General features: G+C 39.9%; 1 protein-coding gene and 1 pseudogene across 3 annotated transcripts in view; one reads left to right on the top strand and one right to left on the bottom strand.

The window, feature by feature from the left end:
• The window catches only part of KIF6 (kinesin family member 6), a 386,472-nt gene that overhangs the window by 176,561 nt on the left and 183,441 nt on the right, over positions 1 to 26,470 (top strand). For all 3 annotated transcript variants that reach the window (XM_011944312.1, XM_011944316.1, XM_011944305.1), the window contains exons 11-13: positions 14,239 to 14,344; positions 15,240 to 15,390; positions 19,682 to 19,897. In XM_011944312.1, coding sequence (XP_011799702.1) covers positions 14,239 to 14,344; positions 15,240 to 15,390; positions 19,682 to 19,897 — 473 coding nt within the window. The remainder of the gene's footprint in view (positions 1 to 14,238; positions 14,345 to 15,239; positions 15,391 to 19,681; positions 19,898 to 26,470) is intronic.
• Positions 5,070 to 9,338, bottom strand: LOC105513734 (annotated as a pseudogene).

The raw sequence follows: 26,470 nt of genomic DNA on the forward strand, positions 1-26,470 counted from the left end.
TATTTATATATATAGTAACTGTGTGAACAGAAGAAAAGGGGAACCATTAGGTAGACAATAACTGTAGCCTCCTGTGAAAAACTGTGTAGGATATTTACTTGTTGAAACACTTGGCCAGAGAGATTCAAAGATTTTTCTTCTATAAAATTCTGGATGTTGTTAATAAAAGACTCGCAGGGTACTTGGGTCTAACTTCTTTCTTGCTCTCCATTTCTTCTTTGATTGGCAATTGATCGGCAATCACATTTGCTGAGTTCTTGAGCTCCCCGGATTAAGCCAATATTAGTCTTGAGTGTGACGATATCTATCCCTCAAGCCAAAATTCCCAGAGGGTCATCATGTAATTAAAACATTTCCAAAATAGTCATCATGTTATATTCATAGTAATAAGTAAAGCTGTACCAGAGGCTATAAAGCTGTGGGGGAAAAAATAGGGGTCATTCTCCTTTAAATAAAATGTGGCACATTTTCTACTAAAAATGAATTTTTTTTGAAATAATAGGTAAGCTGTCCTTGTTATTCATAAACATCTTATTTATGCATCTTCACTGTTGTGATAAATTAGCTGGGTTTGTTTTATATTTCCCTACAGTTTACTTTAAATAATCCTTCACAGTCGTTCACCACAAGACCACATAAGGTTCTTTTTTTAATACCTAGAATGCTGAAATAGCATTTTGAGCACAGACTGTAATGCATAACAAGTGTAGTGTATTATTTCTTCTTGGGAATGCCATGCAAAAACTTGTTCCTCTCACATTGTCTGTTTTTAGTTTAATTCTTTAAAGCTGTTCTGTATTTTAAAAGGCGACATTCTTTGACCTTATAACTGCATACCACCCCAACTTTCCTTTCCCCATACACCCCATCATCCACTCCATCGTCCATATTCTAGCACAAGCATATCCTGAGTTTCGCTGCCACAAAATTCTAGCCATTTAAATGAGATTGTTAACATAGAACACTGCCCACCCTCTTTCCCACTATAACCATCTCTCAGTTCCTTCACCAAGCCTACTGAGTCTCTCAAAAGGCATTCACTTATTATATCCACCCACTCTACCCAGTTCCTGAGTGCTGAATTTCAAGGACAGAGTGTGGATTTCAAATTTTAAAAGCTGAAGGCTAATTTCCAATTGAAACATACCGCCAACCACCCCAAACCCACCCATCCCACCACCACCATTGCTATTGCTACATATATGCCCAAATACAGACCATTATCGCATATGATACACCTGCTAAAGGAAAAGTATTTGGCCTCTTTGAATCTCATTTTAGGTGTGTCTTCTTATGCTGCAGACCTGATTGATACTGAGGAGCATACAAATGTAAAAGTTCTTATTTATCTTTTAAATTATGTATTGTGAAAGCAAAGAGAATTTTATGAAATCATTCATTCAAAAGGCTATGCTGAGTGCCAGCTCAGTGGAGGTGACAAGATAATAAGAACCAGGACATGATTTCATAAAGTTCACAGTCAAGTGGGAAGAGGCAGTCACATTACAACGATAAATGCCGTCTGGTAAAGGCTACAAGAGCAGGTGCAAAACACTCCACCAAGACACGATACTATTTCACATCTCCCTGCTTGCCCCTGCTGCTCCCTCTGCCCTAAACGACATTCCGCCTTACCTTTCTAAAGCACTACTCAAATCCTGTGTTACATCTTGTATTGGAATATCTTTATTCATGCTCCACCTTTGCAGAAAGAAGTACTTCCTCTTTTGTATGAACACTCATCTTTCTATGTGTTCTACATGATCTATATTACCACGTTAAATTATAGTCATTCGTTTACACATCTTCTTCCCTGTGTTAATCCTTGAGTCTGGGATCAGTGCCTTGCATAGTGCCTAGAAAATACCTCTTAAATATAGGCTAGCATTTACATATATTTTTATAATATATATTTTAGAATTTTACCTTTTGAGTTTTTAAAATTTTGCTCTGAGAGTTGTGAGAGTTTTATAAATTTTTATTTTGTAAACAGTTTGCATTCATTGTACAAAAGTGATCATGGGCAAAAAAAAAAGAGGGGGGAGATAGAAATCACTTGTGATTTCACCACTCAAAGATAAGTATTCTTACTGGTTGTTATCCTTCAAAATTTTTAATGAATACATATAAATATATATTTTAATAAAAATGGACTCATCCTTTATTTGCTGTTTTTTAACTTGTGTTTTTCATTTAATTGTGACATCTTTCTGTATCTGTATCTGTGTACATCTCCAACAGAAGTTCTATGGGCTTTCTATACAAACGTCCATGTATTGACTTTTGAGGATTTGTAGACCCCCTCCATCCAAAAAAATGTATACAGAATTTTGTGGGTTGTCTCTGTATAGGTATTTTTTTCTGGAAAAAAAATTGCAATGGGACTTCTGTTAGGTTTACTTTTTAGTGTTAAATTAAAGGAGAGATTCCAATCCTGCATCTTCCCATTCAGGAACATACTAAAACTCAGTGTGTTCTTGTCCTCTTTATTCGCTCTCTTAATTTGCACTTTTCCTTTATGTAGGTCCTGCATCATTGTTTTAACAATTTCATGGTCATTTTCTTTTAAACACTTAAGTTTTCAATACTTTTTATCATGATGTTATTGCATCCTAAGATCTGTCTTTACCTTGTAAACCCATCTTCAATTAATGCAGAACTCAATGATAATGTATGACTCAATTTACATACACTTGCTTTAGATTTAATATTACATGAACACATTTCCAAACAGCTATATACTGTTTTCCATATGACAGGATAAAATAAATTATTTTTTATCAAATGGAAACATACCCTCAAGGATTTACTTTGCATTTTTACATAACAAAATCCTTTTAATATGTCTTTTAAAACTTTTACAAGTTTTCTGTTAATTTTATATCTATGTATATAATCATATACATATATATGCAAATATATATGCACATATATATGTGTGTTCTGCATTTTCATATATAAACCAAGGCTGTTATTTAAAATTTCAAAGGAACCAGCTGAAAAAAATGTATATTTCTAAACTTCAATGTTGTCTACAAATTTAATTTCATAGAAGACAGAACCATAGAAAAAAAAGTTCAGAGATTTGGAGCAAAGGATGGCTAAAGCTTCCACTACTCCATCAAATTAATGAACTGTCAGGAAACTCTGTAGTTTGGAAACTTTAACCATGGAGAGAAATAGCTTTGGTAGGGCCAGCCCATTTCCAGCTGGCCCTTATTCTACCAAATTTCCCAATAAACTTCTTTCCCAAAGGTGTGCTCTAGTTTTATCCACTTGAGGCCTGTCTTTCTCTCCACTCCTTCCCACCTTCCTAACCTTGTTCTCCCACCTGCCATCTTGCCTCTCATTCCTTGATCCTCAGACTTGATCTCTGGCCCCTGTTCTGGTCAGAGGGGCTGCCTTGGCGGCTTCTCGACAGTCTCAGATCCGCCTCTTTTCCCAGTCCTTTCCCTAGGTAGCTATCTCTCCACTACTCTTTTGTCAGCTTTGAAGCCAGTTTAACTTCTCTTTCACAGCTCGTTCAGCCTTCCCCATGATGATAGGCCTCTTCTATTTCCTAAAACCTTGTTTCTGTTGACTGTCATTGCTCCCTTCCTGAATGTGGCTTATCTTCCACATTTTCCTGCCTCTAGATCTCCTGCTCACTGACTCCCTTCTCCACTCCCACCCCACCACCATTCTCTTTCCTGTAAGTCAATTTCTTATTTATTATAGACTCATGTAGAGGAGTGTACTCGTGTTAACATTAAACACAATCAACATAGTGTTTGCCTACAGAAAACAAGAAGTTCAAAAAATACACGTAGAATTTAAAGAGGGAGTTATTAGTATCTATGGATTGATTAATTTATCTAATTTTCTTCTCTCTTGTTTTTTAGCCGTAGGCATGATCTTTATTCACTTGGATATGTACAAATATTACAATTTCCTTTTGCTGCAGAAAGTATAAAAATAATCTTTATACAAGAATTCATAATTCATTCATTACTATAAATCTTTTTTTTTTTTTTTCTTTGAGACAGGGTCTCACTCTGTCTCCCAGGCTGGAGTGCAGTGGGGTGATCTTGGCTGACGGCAATCTCTGCCTCCCAGGCTCAGGTGATTGTCCTGCCTTAGCTTCCCGAGTAGCTGGGATTACAGGCATGCACCGCTACCACCCGGCTAATTTTTGTATTTTTAGTAGAGACGGGGTTTCACCATGTTGGCCAGGCTGGTCTCGAACTCCTGACCTCAAATGATCCACCTGCCTCGGCCTCCCAAAGTGCTGGGATTACAGGTATGAGCCACTGCACCCATCCTCATTACTGTCAATCTTTCTAACTCTCTGCAAATGACTCTAAATAAAGGTAAATGAATAAATGGAAATAAGTGAGAGGCTATGGGACAGTGAGAGGTTAGGCCAATCCTCAGGGACTGAGCCACCCAGAGTCCTAGCTAGAGACCTCTGTTCCATTATGTTGGCACCCTCCCCCACCCCTACTCTTACCCACTACAGGTACATGGGGCTGAGAGCCCAGTAGAGTGGCATACACAAGAGGTCCAGGAAGAGCCATAAGGCCAGAGGATGGGGGGCAGCAAAAGAGGCTGGGGTGATGCTGGCCAGCATCCAGTTCCCCTGCCATCTGGGTACAGGGGGAGGGGCATGGCTGGAGCAGGGTATTGGGCTGGACGAGCTGCCCTGGGAGGTGGAATGTGGGTCCTAGGTTCTGTGCCACTAGGTGTCAGCCAAACTGGGCTTGGGGAGGACTCCAGGAGGACATGAGGTGGGGAAAGCCCTAGAAAAGGAGAGGCAAACACTTTGGCTCCGTGGCGCAGGGGGCTGAGCTTTCCTCTGCTCTCTAAGACAGTACAGGTGCTGGTGCAGGAGTGGGATTTGTGGCCAGAACCGTGCAGTGAGGGCGGCTGGGGGAAGTCAGGAGTCTGTGGCTCTCAGGCTGTGTAGTGATGGGGTGGGGGTTGGTCCCCAGGCAGCCTCTAGGTCAGACAGTCTATGTCCCAGCCACACAGGACATGTCCCTGTCAGTCAGAGGCTGAGAATAGACACATCAAAGAGGTCACAGACACCCTTACTCATCCAGGTTGTAGGTGTAACCATGGTCTTGGCAGATGGAGAAAGATGGAGGAGGAGGGAGAATACTTGTGAGAACATCAACACCTCTAGCAGCTCTGAGCTCATGTGTTCTCGTGTGAGATCCAAGAGTGACAACTGTTCGGGGAGTTCCAGAATGCCTGTAGGGTCTGCCTTGAGGGGTTCAAAGGAGATAGAGGGGTTGGGTTCTGATGCATTGGCATCATTGCTGCTGCTGCTGCTATCCAGCAGGGAAGAAGACTGCAGGGGGCGAGTGTCTCATGCTGCCGGCCCAGTGAGAGTGAGCTCAGCTCACCACTGGGCTCTGGAGCTGTCAGGGTCAGAGGTAAGGGGTGGTCAACTGGGTCCTACTTGCATGTGAAGTTTCCTGTAGATGGAACAGGGAAGGCTTGGGCAGAGATGGAGGGCTAGAGACAGCAGGTGGGCTCTTGAAGGTGTTGGCATAGGCACAGCCACAGGCGGTGAGCTCCATACCTCCTTGTTCACCAGCCTTGAAGGGGCCACTCAGGCTGTTCAGGTGAATCTCATACTGTTGCCCACTGGGGACTTCTGGGATGGGCATCTGTAGACTGGTACCCAACAGGGTCTGTATGGCCAGTATGGCAGGAGGGTGTCTCCAGCAAAGCCTCTACCAATGTCCTCATGAGTCACATAGGCCAAGCAGCTATGATGTTCCAGATGTTCTGCTTCCCCCACACCTGTGCTGGTCCAATTTTTGCTCCTGCTGCTGCAGTGCCTTGATCTCTGCCTTGAGCTCAGTCAGCTTGTCTGCAATCTCCAGCCCTATTGCAGCCAGACCCCATGCCTTTCCACTGATGCTGTTCTTGGATTTTTTACTCCATTAGCCCTATGCCTTCCAATACATTGGTAATGCTGTAAACCTGCGGTTTCTGGCACACAGATAGGGTGTCAGCTGCCAGCTTGAGGTCAAGCACGCTGTCCTTGGCCTCCTGCAGAAGTGGTGGGAGTTTGGTGGTGAGAGTCTCAAATACTTCTCGTATCCCACTGAAGGTCCCCGGGGGCAGCATTGCCTGTGGCCCAGCCTCTGCTTCTCCTCAGCCAGGCCAGCTATTTTTGTCTCTTATTTACATTTGTTCTAGACTCCTGAGCCCGTCTATACCTACTGAAGTTAAAATGTTTAGTCATAAGATATATATGCCTTTAAGTAAATTGGATATATGAAAATCTGGATTGACAAAAACAAAATCAATTGTATAACTTTTCAAAACGCTTCATCATCGCATTTAAAGGACCTTGTAAAATATGCGTTAGTGTCTTTAAAGTTGTCTTAGTTTATTTAAAGGTTATTTCAAAATAGTTTTTGAAATTCTGTAAACAGAAGTACCTGGCCATGAATGTGTACATGCGCCTATAAATAGGCCATATCTTCACCATTAAAAAGGCAAACCAGTCTGGATTTTAATTTTGATTTTTCACATTTGCTATTTCAAATCACTGAAAGTATCAAGAAGTTGTGCATTTCTACATTTGAGGTACTACATGACTGTGCTTTTGTGGAGGAAGGAAATATGCATTACTAAGATGAATTCACCCTATAGAAGGAAAACTATAGGAATTTCCTCTGCATCACCAAAACCGTGAACTTTCTGGCCCCCTACTGTTATTAAAAAGAGCTCATTCCAACAGAGTTGCTGACACTGAACTCAATTCCTTGCATGTTAGGGTCCATGTCTTTCACTCACTGGTTAGGGCTAGGGGAGCATATAATGTATATAATACCTGTCACAGACCAGGAAACTGTAAAAGGAAAAACTCTTGAAGTGACTACTTTTAAGTCAATTGGGATTGATTTTTTCAGCAGAATCTCAGAAAAAGCAAACATGAAACTAATGACCCTGAAAAATTTTTGTATAGTTTCCTTTGGTCGTAGTCCTCTTGGCACAACCTCAGCCTTCAGCTTTTCACGTCTTTGGTGGATTATGTAGTTATGTAGTTGATCATAATTGTGAATTTATTGTTATCTGAACTTTCCTTTTGTGCATTATCTGCTATCTCAATACTGTATGTTTTAAAGGGCCACATCCCTAAAAGAAGCCCATCCTTTGCCCCCTACCATTTCAGCCTGTTAAAAACTCTTTTTTTAAAATATGGCAGACCATTTACTATTTATTTGATGATCTCTTTGTGTTTATTTGATATTCTCATTAACTATGTTGTTTGCATCTTTCCTGGTTAAAAGTTCACAGGAAGATTCTAAATTGAAAATACAAATGTATGTCAGAGATTATGGCATGTGGAAAACACTTTTTTGAATTGACTGAGAGTCTTTGTAGTATGAATGCAAAGAGTGGGGATTCTTAAGTCAAAATAATTGTTTTCAAATCTCAGTGTTTCAATTTCCTACCTTAGTGACAATATGTAAGTTACTGAACTTCTCTTAGCTTTCCTATTCCCATCTGTGAAAGAGTGATAATAATTTATAGGCCTATGGTACAGATGAATAACAAAATATATGTGAAAGTGCTGACATTTTGTAATGGATATTGAATGAATGTAAAAATGAAATAACTGGGACAAGGCAGGTATAAAGAGAACCAGACTATGATAGTCCCTAAAGGGCTTTTTTTCCACTTAAATAAGAAAACACGTGTAAAGTCACTAGCACAGTGTTCAGGACATGGTTGACTATCAAGGGATGTTAGTTCCTCCTTTGCAGAACATTTGCAGTTACATCTTTGTTTGGTGTTCCAAACTGAAAACATGTTTTTGTATTCTTGTGTCAACATTCAATAACCAGTTGCCTCACTGCAATGCTTCTTAACATTAGTTTGTATGCATATGACCTGGGAATGTTGTTAAATGTAGATTCTGACTCAGGAGGTCTGGGATGGAGTCGAAAATTCTATATTTTCAAAAGTCTCACAGCCAATTCCTATAAAGTTGGTCCAGTTGAATAACAAAGCCTTAATAGGCCAGGCGGTATCTTCTCTTTGTTCCTTGCATTATCTGATTTCATAAAGCTTATAGTGTAAAGATGGTATTATTTTACACATTTTACAAATGAGAAAGTTTTAACCCACAGAGGGTTGATGAATGAAGATCATTGAAACCAATCATTCTGCCATATTTCTTATGCTACCACAATCCATTTTTTTATTGTGTAGCTATTCTCTCATTTAGTTATCATATTCCTTTAAGTTAATAGTTATCAAGTTTCCTTTTATACTTACTAAAGTTTTTTAAATTTTTAATATTATGGATACATATTGTACATATTTTTGGGACACGTGATATTTTGATACAAACATATAATGTGTAATAATCAAATCAGAGGAATTGGGATATCCATTGCCTCAAGCATTTATCATTTATTTGTGTTAGGAACATTCCAATTCCACTCTTTTAGTTATTTTGAAATATATAATAAATTATTGTTAACTGTAGTCACCCCATTGTGCCACTGAATCCTGGATCTTATTCCTTCTAATTATGTTTTTGTACCCATTAACCATCCTCTGTTTGTCCCCTCCCTCCCCATTACTCTTCCAAGCCTCTGAAAACTGTTATTCTATTCTTTATCTCCATGAGTTAATTTTTTATTTAGCTCCCACGTGTGAGTGACAACATGTGACATTTGTCTTTCTGTGCCTGGCTTATTTCACTTAACATAATATCCTCCATTTCTAAATATGTTGTTGCAAATGACAGGATTTCACTATGGAGTTTCCTCCAAAAACTAAAACTAGAACTGCTGTACGATCCAGCAATCCCACTACTGGGTATATATCCAAAAGAAAGGAAATTTGTATATGGAAGAGATATCTGCACTCCCATATTTATTGCAGTGGTATTCACAACAGCCAAGATATGAAATCAGCCTAAGTGTCCATCAACAGATGAATGGATGAAGAAAATGTGGTGTATGTATACAATGGAGTATTATTCAGCCATGGAAAACAATCCTTTATATCCTTTTATATCTTTATCACTATCTCCCATTCTTTTCCCGATCTTTGCTCAGGTAATATGTAGCTTTGGTTTGTCAGTATCCCCATGTTTAACCCTGTCAGAGACAACTCACCCTCAACAGAGCCATCTTTAAGTGGCAAAATGTTTGAGAGCAGTGAGGCAGATTTTGATATGTATTTGGTATAATTAATACAAGCTAGTTTTGTAAATCAGAACTCCTTTCTAGCTCTCTGGAATGAGCTGTCAAATCCTCTCCCCAAACCAGTGAGGAAACAGTTGAGCTAAGAACCATCAGCTCTGGAATACCAATTCCCATGGTTCTACCACAGGGAATCCCTGCCCCGCCAACTGGGGTACTTTTTTCCCCCTCACTATTTCCAGCTTTATATCAGAGGATGCAGTCCCATTGCTTTTCATCCCCCGAGCCTTGTTGATAGTAAATTATCTAGAATAACACTGTGTTGCTGCATGCTTCTGTTATCTTTGCCTCAGTTACAGCACCAGGCTCCCCTCCCATTCCTGGGGCACACCTCCCATTGCTGTCCCAGTTATTTGGAAGCAGCCAGTGTTTCCATGCCCCGGGTTAGGTTTGCTCTTGTTTCTAATATCCCGCTCTTCTTTTCTCCCAACTTTCCCACAGCCAGTGCCGTAGAGATATGGTTTCTAGCCCATTTCTAGAACCTACTGTTGACAGGAACATGTTCATAATTTCTTTTTTACAAAGATTATTTGAGAATAAGGAGAACATCTTAATCATACTCAATGACTCAATGTATAAATGATGAATTCATTTTTAAAAAACAGTTAAACATAATCATAAAAATATTGAAGAAGAGTGAGGTTAGCTTGGGTCGTTGGTCTCTTTTTTCACGAGGAGATGTTGAATGTTCTTGAGCCAAAGACAACTAGCTGGTGAAAAATTTCAGGACTGCTGATCTGCTCCCCTCCCTCCCTCCCTCTCTACCTTCCCTCCTGCCTTTCCTTCCTTTTTGTCTCTTCAGTCTTGTTATGTGTGTTACAGAGTACTTGCAGAATCCCCGCAGAGGGATTCATCATTAAGCTATCCATATATAATATGAGTGTTTTTAATGTCGATAAGTACACCACTTCGCCATCACACCGCTTAACTATGTACATAGCTATGCCAAAATTAATTAACTAATCTTCAGATATGGCACATTTTGATTCCTTCCCAACTTGTTTTGCTGTTACAAGTCACGGTGGTCCTTGGCCGTGCTAAGATCTAAGCAACTGCTTTTCAGTTGTTTCCCGCTTCTTTGTCCACCTATTTGCCTCCTCAATGAATGCTTGCAGGTGTGGGTTCTCCCTTTTAGAAATACATCACCCAATATGGTATTCAAATACTCTGAGTAACTTTGTTATAGTATGGTAAGTATTGTGCTTCAAAACTTGGATTTTACCTGTTTGCTTGCTGTGTGACCTTGGACAAGCCATGTAATATGTCTGTGCTTCAGTTTCCTCACCTATGACATGGGGATAGTAATAGTAGCTGTCATATAGTGTTGTTGTAAAAATTAAGGAAATGATATATGCAAATGGCACAGAAGAGTGTCCAGCATTTAGTGCATGCTCAATATTGGCTGTCACTAATGATGAGAAGCTTGCTTTGTCTTTTTATTCATACCATTAAACCTAAATTTTTATGGAAATATGGCTACAGAGAGAGCTTTTTTTTTTTTTGGCAAGGAATGTGAAGAGCTGAGAGGTGAGTGCAGTGGCCTCAAGAGGGTAAAGCACAGATTAGGAAGTGTGGTCAGTTCTGATTATGTGGCCAGGTATCAGAATTTCTAATACGATGGAGTCGCTGAACCAGGACACAGGCTGTCAGAGGTATTTCATTAGCAGTCAGTTCGGCTGAGATCTGTATAGTCACCAAACATCAGACCATCACCCACCATCAGCAAGGTTGTGTGTTCAGACACACTTAAATTATTACAGTATTTCTTGTTACTGAATGGTGTGCATTTGTTTTCTCTTTCCCTTAGGATTCTTTTTTCTTCTTTCTTCTAGTGTAAGTAGAGAATAAGGAAAGTTCTTGTTGACTTGGGCTTGTCCTAAAAAAGACTTTATTGTACTCACTTGACCTCCTTAGTGAGCCTTTTCTGTAAACAGTTTTCCACTGTTCAGCAGAGTTCTGGCAGCTGGGAGACCCCTCAGAGGGAGCAGGGACTAGGTATAAACTTGGAAACTATTTTGGTAGATAGGAAAATGTGGGGAATTTTGGGTCATTTGTTCACTCTCAACTACTAGAGGAGTACAACAAAAACATCTGAATTAAGCATTTTTCTGCATTTTAATTATTAGACCAAGTCCTTGCTTGATAAGAAAATAAACCCAACAGTAAATCAAATGTATGACGGAAAGACCAGGCATGTTTCTTATCTCTGTGTTCTCAAGTGCTGAAAGCAAAACAGTGTGTCAAAAGGCTGATCTTCATTCTTAGTTATGTACTAGACTAATCGAGTCCCAGAAAGAGTAAGGCGATCAGTCCTTTTACTTAGGCAGAAGCTCTTGCCTATTTCTTTGGATTATGTCCCTGATCCTCCTTGTATCCTACACTGTTGCTGTGTGGAACAGGAACCTTGATGGAATAGCCAAAGCCTAGTGCACGTGAGCAATCTACGAGCGGCCCAGCTCATCAGCAGGCTTGTATCTTACGAAGTTTTCTTCTGAGCTAGGAGTCCACTTCAGCCTTCCTTCAGAGAAAGTTTCCTAGAATGTATACTTGTGATTAAACTATACGGAAGTTGTTTTAAAAAGCAAGAAGAAAGAACTGATTAACCATTACTTCCAACTTAATATTGTCTGCTAGAAATTTTATGGACACTGGAAATTACAAAGTGCTTTCACTCCAGAGAATGAGTGTATATTCTAGAACCCACAGTGAATTTTGAAATTTCAAAATTTCTGTATGTATTCAGGGAAGATACAAGTAGCTAAACATTACTATTTTTTAAGCCTCATTAAGTCAGAATTGTAGATCAAGGCCTCATCATGGGTTATAGAGGAACGTAGCAACTGTATGAATATGTCACCTCAGTGTCCATCAAGAGAGGAATAGTACATCCATAGTATGGAATATTATATAGCCATTAGAAATGAAATACCTCTACTGTATATGCACTGATGGGGAAGCTCATCTGCCATAAATTCTTTAGAAATATAATGCTGTAAAACATTATTCAAAATGTGATCTCATTTTTGTAAAAACAAAAAAAAGTATAAATGACTATATAGATATAGGTATCTGCTTCATTAAGAATAAGAATAATATATTTCAACTGTTAACAGTGGATTTCCCAAGGTATCAAAATTTAGAAAAAAAGTTGGGGGGATGGTGGCAGGGGAGTGGGAGGAGTTTTTACTTTTTAATTTATTCACATCTGTATTGTTTGGAATTTTGTTCATAAATATGTATTTTCGTAATACTTTACATGATTTTTTAAAAAATGTATCAGGTATAAATCTATCTGTATATCTAGTGGTTTCAAGCTCTAATCCAAAAGGAAACACAGTGTCAATCAGCAAATAGTGCAAATGACAAGTATCTCTTCACCTAAAGAAATTCCTTAAAAGTAACAGTATAAATTGTCTCATGCTTATAAATATATAGCTGTCACATGTCACAGATTACAAGAGGTAAAAATGAAATCCAAGGCTGTTCTATGATAGAAATCATTACATTTTATCTGAGTGGGCTGATAGTAACAGCAGAAGGGAAATGTGTATATACAGTTTTAAAAGATGCTGAAAGTATGCAAATATTTTCATAATAGTCCTAAAAAGATATGCTGCTGCTGTATTATGATACCAAGCATCATAGGTACTGATTGTCATCCTTACACCTTCCTTATTAAGAGTTCCATCTCAACATAGAGGGGAACCATGTCCATGGCTTCAGTAACGTGAACATATTTGTGTTGAGAACCTAATGTGGGGGACTGGAAGCACAAAGATAAATAAGAGCCAAGAATTTCCCTCTGATACAAAGTACTAGAATGCTACATGGGCACACGGTGCTACAAATAGACTAGGACTTTTTTTTTTTTTTTTTTTGAGTCAAGGTCTTGTTCTTTTGCCCAGGCTGGAGTGCAGTGACACAGTCTCGGCTCACTGCAACCGCTGCCTCCTGGGTTCAAGTGATTCTCCTGCCTCAGCCTCCTAAGTAGATGGGATTACAGGCACGCGCCACTTTGCCTGGCTAGTTTTTGTGTTTTTAGAAGAGATGGGGTTTCACCCTGTTGACCAGGCTGGTCTTGAACTCCTGACCTCAAGTAATCTGCCCACCTAGGCCTCCTGAAGTGCTGGGATTACAAGTGTGAGCCACTGTACCCGGCCAAACTAGGACTTTAGAATAGAGTGGTTGGATGGCCCCTCCAAAAGGAGGTGTTTTGTTTTCTATTTTGTTTTGTTTTAGGATAGGAAAAACAAAATGATTGTAAGCAGAGAGGAAAGAGTTGGTATAGAGAGGAGATGAAGAGATGATTAAGGGAAAAGAGGTAATTAACAAGATAAGCCCTGGAAGAAGCAGAGAGAGAGCCCAGGGGCGAGACTGGCCTTGGGAAAGAGGAAGAATATCATCCAGAATCTGTAAAAGCAGGAAGAGGGCCTGAGCAGTGAGGCAGATACCCTGAGGCGAAGGACAAGGAAACAAAGGAGTCTGTATGACTTTCTCCATCTGGTGAGAAGTGACTTTATTGACAGTGAGTGAGAGTAGTGGTAGGTGTGGGGGCTGTACAAAGATTTGGAATAGGCACTGTGAAGAACAGAAGATCACCTGGAATGATTAAAAAGATAGTGGGGCATCACTGAGGTGCCAGCTGAGGCTGAGTTGCATGCGTTTTTAGTGAAATTAATTTAAAATACATTCTCGTTACTTTTTCTAGCAATGCAGCAGCCAGGCACAGGGGCATGGAAATTCAGAGTGGCTAGAATGGATGGGCTGTAGAAGTCAAATGATTTCTGTATTGAAAGCTTCATAAGAAAATTCACTGGAAATTAGTCAAATAATTGCTTCACTACAAATTTCACTTTGTCAATGTTTCTTTTCCCTTAATTTGTATAGTCAAATCTGTACTTCTGTAAAGAGGTAGGAACAATATCCTGTACTTTAAATGTTAACCAACTAGATACTGCCATTAGAATTTCTAAAACTTCTAGCTCACAGTTGCTTCTCATACATTATGTATTTTTAGGCTGGAAAAACTAGTAACATCCTTTTTGGAAGACCAGGATCCAGAGAGTAGATTAGAGGTTGGCGCGGATATGCGTAAAGTTCATCACTGTTTTCATCATTTAAAGGTAAACTTCAATGTTTCCCCAATAGAAGCCATTTTCAGCCATGTTCAAGCTGCACAAAAGCTTTTCTAGTTGACCAATTCTTGGAAGGTTAGGATCCAGCATTGCATGTCCAGAAAATGGTATAACCTTTGAACCAATAGTATGGCTATCGCTGAGTTTCTTCAGAGATTGTATCTTACTTGCCAATAAATAAACTCAGAACATGAACTTCTAATTCTTTTGCCAGGAATATCTACCTTCTACACAGAGTAGTTCCATATTTTTTTTAAAAAAAAATTCTTTTCAAACTATATCAAGAGAATTGCATTCTGCATTTTTTCAGCAATTTGATATACCCATATGATACTTCAGTTCTTCTCTGCCTTAGGTTTCAATTTTCATGATGAGGAGCTGGGAATATAATCACTTTTACTTTTAGCTTGCTTGTATTTTTGCATACTTCATTAAGATAATAAACATTTGCTGTGAGTTACTAAGGGCCAGGTATAGATAAGGCAAAGTTTAATAAGCAAGTCATGGGGATGACAGATGTTGTAAAGAATAATCACAATACATGATAAGTACTAGAATAAAAGTGTGAATTAAGTGGAATGATGTATAGAGAAAGGGAAAGGAGTCCAAGAGGAGATAATGTTGAGCAGGCATTTCCCAATTTAGGGAAGAAGAGATAAGATAGGGGAGAGGTGGGATGAGGAAGGAAGAGGGAAAGAAGGCAGGTAGAAGGGAGAAAACATGCCAAGCCAAAAAAGCAACTGCATCACAAAGACAACACGCCTGCATCATGCAGGTCACACATGCCTGATGTGTGCAGGGAATTGTTAAAGGAAAAAGAGTCAAAGAAACAAAGAAATTTGGACTAGAGATATGGATACTAAGCTCTTATTTTATCTTGCAGAAACTATTGAACGACAAGAAGATCTTTGGAAACAATACAGTCTCCAATACAGTCTCCTCTGAAAGCAAAGACCAAGACTGTCAAGAACCATTAAAAGAGGAAGAATATAGAAAGCTACGAGATATTCTAAAACAGAGAGATAATGAAATCAGTATCCTTTCTGAAGTCATGAAGAAACTTCCTCTCTCCTGGTTTGAAAGGTGTAAACAGCTGTCTTTCCTGAGCCACGTGGCTGAGCTCCCCACCCAGCTTCCATTTCATGTTGCTTCTTTCCATTGAGAAGTCAAAGGTCCCTTCAAAGTATTTCAACTAGTGAAAAAGAGTTTCTATAAAAGAAGAATATGCGTTTGTTTTTATCCTGATATAGTTACTCTTGCAGGGAACATTTCAGTTTATTTCAAAGTATGAGCCTTTTTACACCATCTTTTAACATTAATTTTTTAAAATACATATTTTTGGCTCCTCTGTTGTGTTCTTTTTGTTTTAGCCCTGAGCCAGTAAGTTAGCTGGTTATCTTTAGCGAGCTGACCGGACACCAGGCTGACCACGGCCTCACCATGGCCCAGAATTTGTGGCTGGTGCGTGGGTGAAACTCAAATGATGGCTGAAAAATGACAAATGGTATTTAGCTTATGAAGAGCAGAGATTGATTTAAATGTAACTTTTTATTTAAAAGCCAGATCTACTGCTTTGAGTTCCACTTACAAATGTTCTCAAATTTGGAAGTGAGTATAGATGAGTGTTCAAGATAGAATTCTTTTTTTTAGCTAAACTGATCAGTACCAAATAAGATAGAATTCTTATTGGCTCCAGGAGGCAGTGTATCTTGGGTGCTGAAAGTGGTAGTAGCCCATGGGAGCATGTGTTGCCTCCAGTTGTAGACAAAGTGGTTACTTCTAAGGAGCCCTGTGGGGCTGGGTGGACCTCGGGCTTCCCAGATATTTCTTCAGTATTGTTTCTTATTTTATCTTTCAAGCTTCTTGTAAAAAGATTTGACATTTTCATTACGTTTGCAGAATTTAAACATGCACAAGAAATCCTTTCGGTCAGTTCTTTATAAACAGATATTTTTGTTCATTTTTTAAAATTACTAAAAGATACTTTAGCTTCAGCTATTTATGCAAAATGCATGAAAATAGTCTACATAAAGGAAACCCAGTAATAAAGAGGTAAGAACAAACTAAATGGGAGGTAGGCATGTTGCCTGACTAAGTTCGGTCTTTAATTTTTCTTGGGTATTAGCAGACCCTGCGTGTCAGATTCAAGTGAGTTTTAGCTGGCCAGGGAACAGTAGGTTCAGCTGAGAATCCCCCCGGCACGCACACACAAGCCTTCGTCCGTCAGTGCTGCCCACGGTGTTGTCACCCTCGCATTCCTTTTCCTTCCTCTTACACCATCCATCTCCAGGCATGGTCTCAGCCTGGACCTCAGTCCTGGCCCCAGCCCCAGCATGAGCTCTGTTTCTTTTCCTGGCCTTGATCCTAGTCTAGGATCTTCTCCTTTAAATACTCCTACCAACTTCTTAATCCCTTTCTGGGCTTGTGAATATCTGTGCATATAGGAGGGATGAAATGAGATATGACAGAGAGAGAACAGTCCAAGCTTGTTCCTGTATGTTTATTTTAAAAAGAGAGTGAAAGAGAGATATCCATCACCTCCCCTCCTTCACTGTGGTGAATCCAGGCATCGCTGTTCATGTGAGGCTACCCTAGCAGCTTTACTGACAGTCAGCAATTCAAACAGGGCTCCCTCCATCTGAGACTCTTATTCAAAATGATGGTGTATGGGAGTCAGAGTGGAAAGAATACTGTACTTCAATTCATACCTGGATTGAAATCCTAGCTCTTCGTTTATTAGCTCTGTACCTACTCAGTGACGTTGCTTTCTACTCTTCAGGAGCAGGACCATAAGACCTGCTGAGAAAAGCCCTTAAATGCTTTGAGCACTGCAGAGTGTGATGTAATTGGAGTTATGACTATGAAGACAATGAGTAAGCTCAGAAGAAAGAATAATAGCAGCTAAGATTTAATCCTCTCAAAGCTGTGCTTATCAAAGACCAACAACCAAGAAAGCCTCCTGAAATCTCATAGTTCCTCAGAGTCGGGTTGGTGGATGTTTTCATATCTTTCTTTGTAGAACGCAGAAGGCTAAGACTGTGACACAACAAATGGGAAAGATATGGCTTCCAGGAAATAAAAAAAGTGTTTATAATTGAGTTTATGAAAGACAGTAATGCACCCCAAATGACTGCGAACAACATCAGATCTTCTTGGAAAGAGAGTGAAAATGATGTCCTGTCGGTGACATCCTCAGCTTGAATAAAGTTCACACACCCCTTCACAAAATACATGACAGGGGGATTCATGACCCAGCAAAGTGCTTGGCACAAAGGCCATTCCCATAAATGGAAATGGGGAGGACAAGAAGACAGGGGAAAGGTGAGAAGAAGGAAGGCAGCACAGAAGATAGATTCGTATTGTGATCTTTATGAATTGTACGTCAGAACGCATCATTATTCTGATTCAAATCTCCAAGGGGCTTCCCATGATACTGAGAATGAAACCAAAGTCCTTGCGCTGGTTTACAAGGGCCTGGGGGATCTTGCCCCGCCCACCCCACCCCCTCCCCCACGGACCGCATTTCTCATGCCTCGTCCCACATGTGCTAGGTTTCAGTCACAGTTACTTTCTTGTTGTTCTTCTAACACGAGGTTCCTCAGCCTTGGCACTATCAACATTTGTGGCTGGATAATTCTTCATCTCAGGAGCTGTCCTGTGCATTGCAGGATGTGGGATCACAGGACTGCAGCATTGCGAGCCACTGCCGGGCCTGTTTCTCTTTAGGGATTTCATCATCTCCTCTGCATAGATGTCATTCCTCTGGCTGGTTTTTCTTATGGCTCAGATCTTACCTTAAAGGTCACTCTTAGGCCTTTTGTAGCACCCAATATAGAGCAGCTGCCCAGTCACCCTTGACCTTCTTCACATTAGGTATCTGGCATTCTGACATTGTGTGTGTGTGTGTGTGTGCATGCATGCATGTGTGAGACCTCTTTCCTCAGTAGGATGTCTGCCTCATGAGAGCAAGAAACTAGTCTGCCTTGTCATTGCTCTATACCGATGCCTAGAACAGGGCCTGGCATCTATAGCACAAGCTGCAACAAATATCACTGAATGAGCGAGTCAGTGGATATTGCCATCACAGTGTGTGAACCAATGGAAGTGTATGATGACATTGGTAATCAGTTCCATACAAAGAGGAGCAGCATGTTGGGGCAGAGCCCTGTTCTTCTCTGTCGTGTTAATTCTTAGACACTAAGAAGCTGTGAGCATTTTTGGTAAGTACCTGTTGTTTTGGGGCAAGGAATGGAAGCCACATCAGAGAGAGCAAAACTGATTATGCTTCCAGAAATCACCAACTGGGAGTTAAAGCTGAGGAGGAAGGTGAAGGTCATATGACTTCGTGCTGCTTGTCCAAGAATAAATATCATCTGGATACCTCTCCCCCTTTCTAAGTAGCAGTGCTCTCTCTCTCCCACACCAGACCACATTTAGACTCCCATTTTAATGAGTCTTCTCTAGCGATGCAAAGGCATTGAATTCATCTTACCCCATATGCAGTTAGAGTTCTGAGATTCTCAATAGGGGTTATAGTCTTTCCGTTTAGTGGATTGGACAAAAATCTCTTAGAGTTCTAGGCATCTTGAACCCAGAATGAACAGTAAAGTGGGGTAGAGGGGAGTGGTTTTATCCTTTATCATCAATGGTCCTGGCATATCTCAATGGCCCACAAAAGGTGCATTTTAAAATGATATGTCTATGCTAATAATTTGCTGCTTTTCAGTTCCATTTGAGACCAAACATTAGTGGCTTAAAAAGCCCCCATCTAAATGTACTCTACATAAGCATATGTTGAGCTTGGGGCGCTCTGGCTGCATCTTTGTCACTGCACTGGCTACCAGGATGAAGACGGCTGATCTGCCAGCTGGGTGGGTTTCGCCATTCTCCCGCTCAGCTCTTCTGCTGCCTCCTGAGCAGGTGCGTGCTCAGCCAGGGGGCTGATACGTATACATAGGCTATGTAAGTAAATTCATCTTTTATCTGGGAAGATGTATACATAGCCTATTGTCTACTACTATTCAGCCTTCATTTGACTTTTTATAAGTGCTTTCATGAGATTGTGAAGACGTACCTGGTTTACACTCAGAACATTTTAAAGACCTTGGGTTTGCTAATTTTTCATATAATGGTGCTATATTGAAAGAATGTCCCCTAAATTGTCCGTAACTATATATAGGGCTTCAGGAAGTTGAAGCCTTCCTTCAGTCAGTCTTTACCACATGATAAATAGCAAATGTTAGGGACATTAATGACACTTAGGACATTTGTGTTTTGATTACTATAAGCTAGCATCAGTCATTCAATCCTTAAGTCAAGTTTCAGATATCCTGGTCAACATGTTAAAAAAAGAAAAGAAGAAAGCTCAGGAGGCTCTCCACTTAGCTGGCATGGATAGACGTGAATTCAGACACTCCCAGAGCCCACCCTTCCCCCTGGGAAGCCCAGAAGGTCAAAGGATGCGACTATCCTCAGCTCCCTCACAGGCCCAGGACTTCAGCATTTTGGGGAACAGATCCAGTTTGCTCCACAAGAAAACAGGTCAGTTGACTAAATTTCCAATATTTCTCATTGTCTGTAACGGATTTCGATGTAGCACCCTTTAGTTTTAAATGTATCGGGACGAAGGCTCACACAATTTATTTGTTATAATTATTTTTTATAACTATCAATTATCTTAAATTAAATACCAGTTGCCCAAACTGATGACTGAACTGAGAGGAACCAAGTATGAATTTTCACAGAATTCAGTGGTAGAATAGATGGGTTCAGGGTAACAGTAAAAAAGTTAACTTTAGAGAAAGGGAACAAATAAGATCCAATATTGCTGATATGATGACGATGCAGTGTTTATTCCTAAATTCAGATGAACTATCTGCAGGAAAACGATCTAAAAATATTACTGGGCTGGGCACGGTGGCTCACGCCTGTAATCCCAACATTTTGGGAGGCCAAGGCAGGCAGATCATGAGGTCAGAAGCTCAACACCAGCCTGGCCAATATGGTGAAACCCCCATCTCTACTAAAAAATACAAAATATTAGCCAGGCATGGTGGCGTGTGCCTGTAGTCCCAGCTACTCAGAAGGCTGAGGCAAGAGAATGGCTTGAACCCAGGAACTGGAGGTTGCAGTGAGCCAAGATCAGGCCACTGCACTCCTGCCTGGGCGACAGAGTGAGGCTCTGTCTCAAAAATAATAATGATGATAATAATATTACCACATCCTTAAATGACAATAAATTAATAAAAATGTGTCAGATAATAGCATTTGGTGGGGTTGGGCCAACTCAGAGGCACCTTTCCTGTTTCCAGCTTTTGAAAGCTGTGTCAGTGTCCTGCTGCTACAGACTGTGCTGGGAGCCGAAGTTCATTTGCATATGTTTCTATTAGGCCAGCAGAGCATGATGTGCACTCAGGTGACTGATGCCTTTCCCTTAAAGACATTGAGGAACCAGACCTATGGAATGTCCTAGAACAAATGGGTAAAGCCCTTCCCTTTTTGACAACATAAGTTGAAATTTTTTGGATACACATGTGTTGGGATGGACTACCTGACACGCATGGTTTTCTGAAGGATTCAGCCTGGGAATAATTAAGCAGTATGGTGCTCACTAAGAAGCACATATTTTAGTTAAGACAAGATTGAGAAGCGTGGAAATATATTTTGTAACATTACAAATCTTTATCTCTTAATTCCATATCTCCTTGCTTTGAATATTTTTTCAGCAACACAATAGAATGAACTCAAAATCCCAGGAAACCAAGCATGCTGTTTTTACCGTTTATCATGATGGCAGTAGACAATGAAGATCCATAATTCCTCCCTGTGATAGTTTTCTATACATCTTTGCTGGTTGGGAAAAGGGGGCCATCTGGATTGCTGAATTCAATGATTTATTCATTTATTCATTCCTCTTTCATTCAACAAACATTTATAGAGCACATCCTTTGTTTTAGGCATAGTGCTAATTAGTATTATTATGGCCACAGCTTACACAGTCCTTATATACATCAGGTACTATTCTAAGTTCTCTTCCTGGATTAACTCATTTAATCTTTATCCTATAAGTTCTTGTTTTATTCCATATTACAGAGGAAAACATACATGGACAAATACAACCTCTGACCTCAGCGTGTACAGATTGACAGGGAAGAGAGCCACTGAACAACCGATTACAGAAGTACACGTCTGTGTTACTGAGAAAGCACATACCAGGAACCCAGCCTCCAGTTAAGACCAGAAAAATCCCAAAAGTGCGGTGAAGGTAGAAATGTGGCTAGAAGGAATGTTGCAAGCAGAGAGGATCAATGGCATGGATAGCTTTCCAGGCCATTGTGGTGGAAAGGAGCATTTTAGGAAGTACAAAAGCCAGGTGTGGTTAGGATCTGGGGGGTGAAAGGCTGGGAAAACAGGTTGATTGACATGGGCAGAAAGGACTGACAGAGGACACTAAGACTGCATGACCAGTTAGGAGGCTATGGCAGCAGTCCAGGCCAAAGGACAGAGATGATAAGAGAGAGGCAGGGGCATCAGAAGCGTTTATGAGGTCGAGCAGACAGGGACACGTGGCAGGTTGGATGTTGGGGGTTAAGGGTGAGGATTGGCCCCCAGGTGTCTGGGTGGCTGGTGAGGCTTTTCATGCAGACAAGGAACAGTGAGTGCCTTCCCTGGCCCCACAATTTCCCCAACTGACATTGTTGGTTATAGAGAGCATGGGATTGGCATCTCTGCTGAAATAAAATCGGTACTCATGTTAGAACCTCATGGCTTATGATAGAAGGGGACCTCTGTTTACTGGCCTTTTCCGAAGACACACACTATTGTACCCACGCATAAATGGTCTCAGATATCACTGCCCAGCCCCTTGTTGTGTGCCAGGCCTTTTCTATTTCTATGTCTTCTTGCCCACACCATCTCCCTTCTCATAATTCTTCTTCCCCACAGCATCTTATAATCACTCTCCTTCCTTATAATTATAGTCAAGACTTTCAGTAACTCTTTTCCTCCCTTGATATTGCTATTGAGACAGACTAGAGTTTTGTTTGGAGAATGAATAAAGTTTACTTGAATAGAAAATCACTGAAAAAAGAATGGAAATTTTTTGTAAAGTCCTAATACAAATGAGGTTAAAGTTTTGGAGAAGAGCCTTCTATTTGAAAGGGTTTTTGAGTTGTTTTCGCTGTCCTTGGATATAGTTCTACCAATAACTTTAAACAGAGGTAGGCTTACAAATGGAATGATAATGATCTCACCATTTGGGGGAGGGATTGATTGGGGATTTTTTTTTTTTTTGGCAAAACTACACATAGGATGAAAATTGTTGTGGATGAATCAAGGTGGCAAAGCAACAGGTAATGGGATAGTTCATTACAATATTTAAGATTCTAGGAGCTGATCAGTCTTTATTATTCCATTGTTTTATATATAAGAAGCTTGTATAAACTAAACCAAATGTAAAAAAATTAATAAGTATGTTGTTTTGAAAGTGTTTCTGCCTTATGTCAGTGTTAACGGTTTCTATTAACTGTTCCCAGGGCTGCCTCTAATGCAGAAAGTAAGTAAATCTGACCATCTCTGAAACTGTTGGGAAACTGTCTCCCCTTTGACAACCCTCTCCCATCTGCCATTCACCTCCACTTTACCACTTCATGCTGAAAATAACCCCCTTCAAATTAGAAAATGAAACCGAATTCATGGGTCCCTAGAGAGCCCTGCAGTCATTGCGCAAGCAGCCTGACATGGCCAAGGAAGGTTAGGGGCTTTAGGGCTTTTTGTTGTTGTTTTGGAGTTTAAATGTCTGTTTTGGTTTCATTGAAATAATGAGAGGGATTGTTCCGCTCCATAGTTTGCAAAGAGTTGTATTGTTCGCTTTAAAATAGGAGGAGTTTAAGGGTTGGAGTTTTTTAAAAATTTCTTTCTGTTTTAGTTTTCTGACTGCCTGTTCTAAATAGTCACCTGGAACCAGTCAGTGTTCTGAGAGCCCTGATGACTCACCACCTCCTTTAACTCTTTGAGATGCCAACAGAACCCACTCATCGCAGATGATGCCATTGGCATTCTAAAAGGTGAAATGAAAGCCAAAGCTGTAGCCTGGAGGCTCCAGACCCTTATCCCCTACTCCGTGAGAATTTGTTGAGTCCCTGCTGTGTGCATAGAAAGGCCCAGGGTGCATGTTGTAGGCAATGCCGTGGTGATTTGGGGAGCTTACATTTAAACAGTGGAGGCTGGCTTTCTACCCAAAGAGCAGAGACTGAAATATCAAGTCCTCTAAGCAGGAATTGGAAGAAACACTGTGTGAATTCAAAGGAGTAGGAGAGGATTTAATAAGTAGATTGAGAAAAGCATTACAGAGCAGGTGACATGAAAGTTAAATCTCAAAGGATGGGCAGAATTTGGACATTCAAAGGTGAATGGAAGAAAGAACATTTCATAACATTTAGTCTTAAAGAATAATGTGAACATTTGTATGTCTTCTTAAGAGAAATGTCTATCAGGTTACCCTTTTTTTTTTTTTGAGACAGAGTCTCGCTTGGTTGCCCAGGCTGGGGTGCAGTGGCGCGATCTCGGCTCACTGCAAGCTCCGTCTCCTAGGTTCACCCTATTCTCCTGCCTCAGCCTCCCGAGTAGCTGGGACTAGAGGCACCTGCCACCACACTTGACTAATTTTTTGTATTTTTTAGTAGAGATGGGGTTTCACCATGTTATCCAGAATAGTCTCAATCTCCTGACCTCATGATCCACCCGCCTCGGCCTCCCAAAGTGTTGGGATTATAGGCGTGAGCCACTGCGCCCAGCCAAGTCACCCATTTTTAAACTGAATTATTGGTTTTCTTTCTATAGAGTTAGTTGAGTTCTTTATACATATCTTATCTATTTCTGATGTTAATCCCTGATCAGATGTATGGCTTACAATATTTTCTCCCAATTCATAGGTTGCCTCTGCACTCTGTTGTTTGATTTGTTCTGCAGAAGCTTTTTACTTTGATGTAACCCCATATATCTGATTTTGCCTTTGTTGCCTACAATTTGGGGGACCAAATCTAAAAAATTATTGCCCAGATAAGTGTCATGTAGTTTTTCCCCTATATTTTCTTCCAGTAATTTTTCAGTTTCAGGTAAGTTTAACTCTTTAGTCCATTTTGAGTTGATTTCTGCATATGGTGTGAGATAAGCATACAGAAGAAGTTTTGTTCTTCTGCATATAAATAGTTTTCCCAACACCACTTACTGAAGATTCTCTCTTTCTCATTGTGTATTCTTGGCATCTTTGTCAAAAATCAGTTGAGTCTCCATGTGTGATTCATTTCTGAGCTCCCAATTCTGTTCCACTGGTCGATGAGTCTATTTGTATGTGAGGACCATGCTCTTTGTTCTTTTTACTCATGATAGCTTTGGATATTCAGGGGTTTTTGTGGTTCCATATGAAATTTAGAATTTGTTTTTTCTGTTGCAATGAAAAATTATTTTGGAATTCTGATAGGGAATACATTGAATCTATAGATCACTTCAGTAGCATGGACATTTTAACAATATTAATTCTTCCAGTTTATGAACAGATATATGAAAAAATGTTTGATATCACCAATTATTAGTGAAATGCAAATTAAAAACCACAATAAAATACCACCTCACACCTGTCAGAATAGCTATTATCAAAAAGACAAAAGATGACAAGTGTTAGGGAGGATGTGGAGAAAAGAGAACCCTTGCACACTGTTGGTGAAAATGTAAATTAATACAGTCATTGTGGAAACCTATATGGAGGTTCCTAGAAAAACTAGAAGTAGAATTACTGTATGATCCAGTCATCCCACTTCTGGATTTGAAATCAATATGTATCCAACAGATTTGAAATCGAGACATCAAAGAGATGTCTGCTTTCCCATGTTCACTTCACCATTATTTACAGTAGCCAAGTGATGGAATTAACCTAAATGTCCATCAACAGATGAATGGATAAAGAAAATGTGGTACATATACACAATGCACTACTATTCAACCTTTAAAAGGAAAGACTTTTTGCCGTTTGTGACAATATGGATGGAATTGGGGAACATTATACTAATTGAAATAAGCCAAGCACGGAGAGACAATACCACATGGTCTCACTTATACATGGAATCTAAAACAATCGAACTCAAAGAAGCAGAGAGTAGAATAGTGGTTACCAAAACCTGGGAGGAGGGGATGAGGAGATGATGGTCAAAGGGTACAAAGCCTCAACTAGATGGGAGAAATGTCATCTTTTACGTTGAGATATATTGTACTGCATAGTGAATGTAATAAGTAATGCACATTTCAAAATTGCTGACAGAATAAATTTCAAATATTCTGACCACAAAAAAAGATAAGTATTTGAAGTGATGGATATATTAATTAGTGTTATTTAATTATTCCACATTAAATTCATAAATCATGGCATCACTTTACCTTATAAATATATGCAATGATAATTTGTCAATTTACAACTAAAAAGTTAAGAAAATAATAATATGAGCAAAGTCTTGGGAGCAGGGACACAAGGAAACCCGTGTAGAGTTGACAGGAGTATTTGTTTAGCCAGAGCTTTGGAGGTGTGCAGGAAATCAGAAGAAATAAGGCTAGAAAAATAAGTGGGAAATTGCTAGAATGGTTGTCTTAGGGAGAGGGAGTAAGGGAATAGATGGGAACTTCTTTTAACTTTGTATGCTTTCATATTGTTTTAATTTATTACTTTTCTCTATTGAATAAGTGGAGTCATGTTATGGAAATCTTTGAATGCCAAACCAGGGGACTTTTTTTTTTTCATTTGGTTGTAAGAGAACCACCAAAGTGGAAGGGGCTATGGTGATAGTTGTGCTCTGGGGAAGTATTTTTTTAAAGAACTCTTTGGAGTATATTGGAAATGAGGTGCCTGGAGAGCAAGTAAATGGTTTAGGAAATGTAGTAGACCAGGGTGGGAGTAATTAGAAACAAAGAAGAGGAGAGGAACATAGGGATATAGAGTGGAGGGAGCCCACTGCAGTTCTTCATGGCATAAAGGAGGGCTCTGCTTCTCTCTCTTCCCAGGTTTCTCAGTACTCCTGGCACTTAGATGCTAATTATGCAGCTATAGACAGAAAAAGAACAGGGGAT

This window comes from Colobus angolensis, unplaced genomic scaffold, assembly GCF_000951035.1.
Source record: "Colobus angolensis palliatus isolate OR3802 unplaced genomic scaffold, Cang.pa_1.0 Scaffold105, whole genome shotgun sequence".
NCBI classification, from domain to species: domain Eukaryota; kingdom Metazoa; phylum Chordata; class Mammalia; order Primates; family Cercopithecidae; genus Colobus; species Colobus angolensis.